This window comes from Notothenia coriiceps, unplaced genomic scaffold (genome assembly GCF_000735185.1).
Source record: "Notothenia coriiceps isolate Sejong01 unplaced genomic scaffold, NC01 NC01_scaffold00030211, whole genome shotgun sequence".
Taxonomy (NCBI): domain Eukaryota; kingdom Metazoa; phylum Chordata; class Actinopteri; order Perciformes; family Nototheniidae; genus Notothenia; species Notothenia coriiceps.
The window spans coordinates 321,082-329,797 of record NW_011362912.1 but is presented as its reverse complement, the minus strand read 5'-3'; the positions used below and the strand labels follow the sequence as shown (position 1 = coordinate 329,797).

The window sequence follows — 8,716 nt, the reverse complement described above, 5'->3', positions numbered from 1 at the left end:
GACTTTCAACTCCCTCCAAAGATTTTCTATGGGGTTGAGATCTGGAGACTGGCTAGGCCACTCCAGGACCTTGAAATGCTTCTTACGAAGCCGCTCCTTCGTTGCCCGGGCGATGAGTTTGGGATCATTGTCATGCTGAAAGACCCAGCCACATTTCATCTTCAATGCCCTTGCTGATGGAAGAAGGTTGTCACTCAAAATCTCACGATACATGGCCCCATTCATTCTTTCCTTTACACGGATCAGTCGTCCTGGTCCCTTTGCAGAAAAACAGCCCCAAAGCATGATGTTTCCACCCCCATGTTTCACAGTAGGTATGGTGTTCTTTGGATGCAACTCAGCATTCTTTCTCCTACAAACACGTCTAGTTGAGTTTTTACCAAAGAGTTCTATTTTGGTTTCATCTGACCATATGACATTCTCCCAATCCTCTTCTGGATCATCTAAATGCTCTCTAGCAAACTTCAGACGGGCCTGGACATGTACTGGCTTAAGCAGGGGGACACGTCTGGCACTGCAGGATTTGAGTCCCTGGTGGCGTAGTGTGTTACTGATTGTAGCCTTTGTTACTTTGTTCCCAGCTCTCTGCAGGTCATTGACTAGGTCCCCCCGTGTGGTTCTGGGATTTTTGCTCACCGTTCTTGTGATCATTTTGACCCCACGGGGTGAGATCTTGCATGGAGCCCCAGATCGAGGGAGATTCTCAGTGGTCTTGTATGTCTTCCATTTTCTAATAATTGCTCCCACAGTTGATTTCTTCACACCAAGTTGCTTACCTATTGCAGATTCAGTCTTCCCAGAATGGTGCAGGTCTACAATTTTGTTTCTGGTGTCCTTTGACAGCTCTTTGGTCTTGGCCATAGTGGAGTTTGGAGTGTGACTGTTTGAGGTTGTGGACAGGTGTCTTTTATACTGATAACGAGTTCAAACAGGTGCCATTAATACAGTTAACAAGTGGAGGACAGAGGAGGCTCTTAAAGAAGAAGTTACAGGTCTGTGAGAGCCAGAAATCTTGTTTGTTTGTAGGTGACCAAATACTTATTTTACACCATAATTTGCAAATAAATTCTTTAAAAATCAGACAATGTGATTTTCTGGATTTTTTTTTCTCATTTTGTCTCTCATAGTTGAGGTATACCTAGGATGAAAATTACAGGCCTCTCTCATCTTTTTAAGTGGGAGAACTTACACAATTGGTGGCTGACTAAATACTTTTTTGCCCCACTGTATACGATAAAGAGACTGGGAAGGGGGATAAAGAGGGTCAGATTTTGAATTCAAGAGCAATGAGGGTTAGACCATTATATTCATATTTGAAGTAAATTCTGAGCGTCTTGGAAAACCTCAATTTTACTTCTTTGTGCCTGAATTTTAGATAATTGAATTTAAGAACCACAGAAACCATGGTTTAATAAATAAACCATGGTTTAAACCACATTTTTAATAAATGTGAGAAAAGTTACAGTATAAGCATTTTGAACACGACGAAAGTAGAAACACCATCTAGTTGGTGCAAGGCAAGGCAAGTTGATTTATATAGCACCTTTCAACACAAGGAAATTCAAAGTGCTTTACAAAAATGAAAGATATTAAGGAAATGGCAGTGTAATTGTACAAGGGTTTTCCTTTAAAGAATAGTGGGTGGATTTTAAAAGGTATGTACTGGGGGAAAAATGTGTGATCAGAGCCACACCTTGACTAAGTACTATTTGTTCTGTGGTCTCTTGCAGAACACTTCCTGTTTCAGGCAGAATGCTTAAGTATAAAATGAATAAATGTGGTAAATCAAAATGGGAATGCACAGTACTTTTCTTGTTGAATTGTTTCCACCGTGACTTGGAATACAAATAATTATACTAAATAAATAAAATAAATAACTGTTTTTCTATGTTGTTCATTCAAATCTAAATGTTTGCTTTTTGCTATCCATTGCCGAAGTGTGGCAGGTAGTTAATTAAAATGTTCTTGATTGTATTGGTACTTACCTTGCTGGGTCTGTTGGTGTTGGGAATAACTGGGTGGATTGTACTGCATGTAGTCTGCAGGACTCTGGGGGGTGTAGGGACTGGGTATAGGGCTGTTCTGCTGGGGGACGAACCGAGCACCTGATCCAGACTGTGGCGATGCAAAACATCTGCAAAGGAGGAAGAAGTACTCTTGTTATAAATACAGATACTTCTACGTCTTCATCATCTGACTGTATGCCGGCAAGGCCTTACCCAGCTGGGCTCTGAGATTGCTGATAGTTTGATCCTGGACTCCCATGCACCTGGTTTTGAGAAATCTTAAACTGTTGCACCATTGGCTGTTGCATTACACCTACGAGATAGGAATTTAAAACAAAACGTTAGTTCAAACAATGAGCTGAACATGCACAATTCCACAGCAACAAAACTCGCCAACATACCTCAGGAATAGCAACTCAGTAATATAGGGTTACATATTTGATAACATAAACACTTCTTGAAACATGGCAGCTCAGATTTTACAACATCAAAAGTGAAATAACTAAACCAAACCCTATGTACTCTACACCAAACAATGTCATAACACCCCCATCATGTGCAGCGTCATCAATTACTTTAGTTAAATCAAGGTCAGTGCCAGGATGACACTAAAGCTTTAAAGAAAGTAAAATATAGGATTTGTTGCAGAAATGGTTTGGGAAAACAATTACCTGTATACACAGTCAACTGGTAAATCTGTGTACATTTGTCAAAAGTAATCAAGATTTCAGTCATACACAAGCTGTTTAGTTCACACTGTGCACACAGCTTTTCTGTATTTGTTCTCTTCAAATAATGATTTAGTATGAAAGTGAGCATGAAAACTATGCAATTATAATCAACCGTAATTGCAGTAGTGCAGCTGCTTATAAAACTAGAAGGCTTCCCTGAACAAAGGTTAAAAGAGAAATGTTCAACTATTTATGGCAATTAGTCATTTAATCTATGATGACAAAACAAACACAGCTAAGTCTTTAAGAGCTGTGTATGGGTGTATTAGTAAATACTTTTGTGTTGCTAAAAATGGTGTGACAAGTGCTCTACTTAAACAACTATTACTTAAAATGTCTAATGAAATAACTTTATCTAACAAGCTGTTTTAACTATACTAAGTGGGACAGGATGAGATGCTTTATTCTCAGAGGCCAAAAAAGGATTTAATCTCCGTCCATTACACATTTTTAAGAGTTAGTTCAGCCATAGAAATAAGAATTGTTCCTATTGAATGATAAAAACTTAATTTTCACTTTACATTTTTTTCTCTTGCAATACTTCTGCCCCTGTTGTTAGAAAATCACCAAAGTAGTGCATCTGACACAGGAAGTCCTTGTGTGTACCTAGCTGTAACTAGTTATATTAAAAAACAAGAGTACTGAGTAATGTAATGACTTGGCATACTTTTGTCCCCAAATATTTTGGGGTTCCTGGACAGCAGAGTTTGCAGAAGTGCTGGCATGTCACCCTCAGGTTCATCATTCCCCAAGTTGTCCTTCAACTCTCTGAAAAGCAAACAATAGTATAGCACACAGTCATATTGCAGGAAATAGCTGCACACTAGGCCTAAATGGAGTATTGAGTAATGCAATCTGATTCCTTCCAGTCTCAATTTACATTCCCTTTGCAGGTTAAACTAGTGATTTAACTAGTAAACCATTTTGTAAATCACACTTTTACAAACCTACTGTAGTGGCTACTGGCAAGCTTATGTCTATTCAATTTAAATGATTAAAAGATGTTGTGAAACATCAGGGATTGGCACTTACATGTGTTCAGTGGAGACCTGGTTGAGGCTATGGGCCAGCTGAGTCACCAGATTCTCGTCCCGGCACACCAGGAGGTTGCTGACCTCTTCGGAGATCCTTCCATTGTAGAGCAGACTCTTAGCGGTGGTGGCAGGGAGAGGAGAAGGCAAGGGCAGCTGGTTCAACACTAAAAGGATGATACACAGACTAGTTAGGTTAATTGGAAATAAAAAGAAAGAAAGATGGGAAAGATATCAAAGAAAAAAGGTTTAGGAAAAGTATTAGTAGACCATGCAACTATTTGATAGTATTGCCAAATGACTATGATACACTTTAATTATTTTTTTAAGAAAGTACATTTTGGGTATGCTTATTTAAGCTTGATATATTTAGGCTAAAATAAAAAAGTAATGGATTCAATGCTGGGGTTTTAACATCTCTAATCCGTTTACTAAAGGCCTCAGAATACATACGGCTAAAACAAGTTCTGTCTATCTTTGTAATAAAAAAGCCATCAATATATGGTAGCATTATATTGAAAGTTAATTAAAGAAATAAAGGTCCATCAACCTCTACATTTAACAAGTTCGATTTTTACAATCAAATATGAAAGGGCTATGATATATAATGATATATATGAGCGTCTTTGAGTTGTGAAAAGCACTATATAAATAAAATGCATTATTATTATTATTATATCTTTGTCATCTGTATAATTGTTGCTTTACTATTTTTCTTAAATCAAACTTGTTTGAGGTCTGTAAGACTACAACTTCCCTTTTTTAGGAACATAAGCCACTTCACTCCTGTCTGCCCTGAAATCAGCAGTAGTGAAAACATCATAATTACCAGTATTTAGCTTCCAGTATAACTACACATTATACTCGAAGCCCTAGAAGACTTCACATAGTAACATTTCGGCAGTCAAGAATTCTTTAACCTGGCCATAACTTGGTTAAAATGTTAGTATTTAGGCTGTGTGGACAGCATTAGTGAGAGATGATGTTGCACTTACAGTCTGTCAGGCTAGCAATTCCAGCAAGAGTAGTGATGGGAACATGAGGCATATCACCATTCATGCTGAAGATGAGGTCAAGAGGTCGTGTCAATGCACAGGCTGCTCAATATCACCAATCTCTTTCTATTCCTCACATCTCCAAAGGCTGCGGAGACAAAACAAAAAAATGGCAACACACACTTTTAAAGAATGTTCACTACCATGAAGGTATCGATGCTATTGCAGCGATACCCTCCTATCATGAACACTGTTCATGATAGGAGTATGATAATTAATATGTTCCCATATAGCTATAGTGTGCTTCTTTTAGGGATGTGTCAGCTTATGAGTGTGCATTAATAAACTGCCAACATAACTGCATCTCTGACGTAGACAGTTTATAGAAGCCTTATAGCAAGCCTGGGCATGCCTTACAGGTTATTGATTAAAGGCAGCTTCTTATGGCCAAACCATCTTGTCCCCTCCTGCTGGTCATTCTTCCACTTTGCATACACAGCTTGAGTGTGTGTATTTTTTTTTACCTGTGATATTCCAACTTAAGTCAAACATTACATAACTGAAGAAACATACAATCAACAATATTAGCTCTCATACAGATGTCGTGCAATGCAGTGGTGACAAACATAGCTAGCTATCTGGTAGAATTAAGGATAAAAAAAGTTACAACGATTCTGTCTCACTCTTTCTGTCTCTAACGTAAAACGTCAGCTAGTCTGTGTTTTTATTTATCGACGTAAACATGAAGTCTACTAGCAAACGTATTTCAAAAAACCTCGTAGTTTAGGCTAAAATTATTTCTTTTGTTACAGTATCAGTTAAGGTTTCCGGGGCTGACCAAACACACAACAGCAACATTAGCTTATCTTATCCCCACATATGACGGTATTATTACTCATTTCTTATTTTCTTGGCATTGTAGACACTTGCTAAGAGAACTAGCATCATAGCTAAGTTTATTAAAGTGACTAAATCAACTCGGGGTTAGCCGATTAGCAGCGACTGGAGATGTAGTTAGCTAACGTATGCTAACTGGAAAGGTGCTGTAACTTGCTTAACGTTAAGCTAGCATCACCGGGAGTGCATCAAACCCGGTTAGCATACTCTGTATCGCTCTTTTCTTTACCGTGCAGGTCGTGTATGGGTTTAAATTTCCACCTCACACTTACTATGGCCTTCCCTGACGCATCTCTAGCTCACAAAGTGGACCTCGGACTTGCCTTAGGAAGCGTAACCCCGACCCGACGCCAGGGAGGCAGGGGTACAAAGCAAAGACCCCATCACAAATCAGATCGCCTTTAGCTGATCCCGGTAACGGTTACCAACGGCTGCCCGAGAGTGTCTGACAAACCGGAAACACTCGGGGAAGGTGAACGATTTCTCTGAGTAGAGGTTGTTATTGTTGAATCAGGCTTATTTACCTCTGGATGTGATGAGAAAGAGAAGTGGTTCTGGTGGTGTAGGAGGAGGAGGGGGAGGGGGAGGAGCAGGAGTAGGAGTAGGATGGCAGCTGGAGAAGAGTCTCTAGCTCCCTCTCCGTCCCACCGTTCAAACAGCTCCTTCGGTTAACAGCTAACACAACGGCAGTGATCCCTGTCGGGAGGACCGGGGGCTTCTCTTCTCTCTCACGGTGAGCATGTCTGCTGGGAGCTGGGTAGCATCCTCTCAAATTCAGATGACTAGTTTATCAGACGCTGGGTGTTGTGTTTGCGAGTTTATTTTCGGGAATGAAAACAATCGAGGGACAGAGAAAAGGGGGATCCACATTGTCTACCCCCTACCTCTCTCTCTTCCTCTCTTTCTCTCTCTCTCTTTCTCTCTCTCTCTCTCTCTCTCTCTCTCTCTCTCTCTCTCAAAATGCCGACCGGAAGAACCGGTAAAGGGAATAACTCCCTCAACCGGTGAGGAGCCAGGCTAATAAACATTGGTGACCATTGACAACTGCCAGCAAGGACCTCCTGGATCCATTTAATGTTATTAAAATGGTTAACAAATATTAAAGTATTAAGTATTAAGACAGTATTATACATGTCAAATAATGAAATACCGTTATTGATGTGCCTTCCAGTCAGCAGCTATAACCCCATCATGACCTTCAACTCTGCCCAACTGACTTAAAAGTACAATAGTTGTGTACAAAAATTCACTATGTAATAATAATAATTCAAATGTGTTATTATTATTGTATTAATACTGCACTTTTCAACGTATTTTATAGACCACTCCTGCATGGTAGCAATTATAGACCTATTTTAGCATTATTATATACACTGTGTTATTGTCATATGCACATATACCTATTTCTCATTCATATGTATCTATTAATTTCTCAATGCTTATATATGTATATTATAAAATGAGATTAACTATAACCTAACCCACTTTTCCCCCAGGGATCAATACAAGTATTTATAATTCTGATTAAATTGTCTTTTTCAGGTTTAGTATCATATAATGTGCAATATGTGCTATATGTGCAATATCTATATGCCGTTAATAACTGTGTAATATATACTTGGCTGCTAAATCCTAAGAACTGTTACAGGATGTGTATTTTGAAAATTATGTAACTTTTATTTTTTATTTTATTTGTATTTATTATTATTTAATAATTATAATTATAATTATATTTTATATATAAAATAATAAAAAAAAATTTTTTTTATTATATCATAACTTAGTACTTTTTTTTAATGCATGTAACATTAAGCTGTCTGTGGCTCTTTTTCCTGCTGTAATTACGCAAATGTCCCCTCCGTGGGACTAATAAAGGTATTCTGATTCTGATATTGGTGAAGTTTATATCTGACGCTTTAAAGTTTTGGCCAGCACGACTAAATGTCCTTTGCCAAATTATACTGCGCCAACTGGGGGAGCGTGTCATTATATGTTATTTTCTGGTCAGATGCTGTTCCCTTTTTTTTTTAAATCCTGTAATTTCTAATGAGAAGTGAAGTATGTACGCTTATCCTCACAATAAACATCAGCTGACTGCTGCCCACAAAACAACTGACCAAGCATTACACAAAGCGGCTAAAGTCAGGCTTTCTTGCATCTATCCAAACTGTTCAGGGATGTAGAGGTATAGCAAAAAGGGAATCAGCTGGAAATATTCATAAATGTATTCTATCTAGTAGGCCAACGTGTAGGCCTACTTGATAAGCATTGAAATAGTAATTACAGCTTGAGACAAAACTGACTGAATTTTATAAACAGGTTTTGGTCTCCCTCTTGTGGGGATAATAGTAAGTTATTTTGCATAGTCAACCGAGTTGTTCTACCTTCCAGTTAACCCTTTTCAGACTGTCACACTTTCCATTTTGATAATCTGATGAAAAAATCTTTGCAGTTAATGTGTGATGATGAAAACAAATAAACAAACAAACTTTAAAAGAAAAAAGTGTTTTGTTTAATTGAAGATGATCCACTGTACGAACAAATATTTATACTCTGAATTTTAATCTGGATTAAGTTTTATTCAAGATCAATAGGGTGATTCATTGAAAAATAATACTTTGCGTCTTCTTTTATTTGTTATTAAAGAGCGTAATGGACCATTTGACTCTTATCTAAGACTATTAAGGATGCCTTCAGGGCTTGTGCTTGAATCTTTCCTCCTATGAAATAGTTCATTTATTTGCACCAATCACAGTTTAAAAACACATTTGGTATTTATTCTGTATCAACCTGCTTGTTCACAACAAAGACACAACCCTGAGCTCCCATCTTTCTTAAAAGATTACTTTTATTTTTAATTTGATTTAAATACCACAAAACTGCTCCATATAGGAAAATCGTTGTAGTTTGTTGACTGGTGACCCTACAGCGATACATCCATGAAAACATTTAACCACATTTAAAAAGCAACAGAAATGTTGATGAGAAGTTTTGGTCTTATTTGTAAATTAATGACACCGTCTAGACACATCTTGTGGTTTCACATGTTACACACA

The 8,716-nt window shown here is 38.0% G+C and overlaps 1 protein-coding gene across 1 annotated transcript in view; it reads right to left on the bottom strand.

Moving 5' to 3' along the window:
* The window catches only part of LOC104959339 (nipped-B-like protein B), a 23,999-nt gene extending 17,450 nt beyond the window's left edge, over positions 1 to 6,549 (bottom strand). The window contains exons 1-6 of the mRNA XM_010787212.1: positions 6,185 to 6,549; positions 4,764 to 4,911; positions 3,770 to 3,935; positions 3,405 to 3,505; positions 2,220 to 2,319; positions 1,986 to 2,134 (exon numbers count right to left, since the gene is read on the bottom strand). Of these exons, the coding sequence (XP_010785514.1) occupies positions 1,986 to 2,134; positions 2,220 to 2,319; positions 3,405 to 3,505; positions 3,770 to 3,935; positions 4,764 to 4,827 (580 nt within the window). The 5' untranslated portion in view covers positions 4,828 to 4,911; positions 6,185 to 6,549. The remainder of the gene's footprint in view (positions 1 to 1,985; positions 2,135 to 2,219; positions 2,320 to 3,404; positions 3,506 to 3,769; positions 3,936 to 4,763; positions 4,912 to 6,184) is intronic.
* Between the last annotated feature and the right edge of the window lie 2,167 nt (positions 6,550 to 8,716).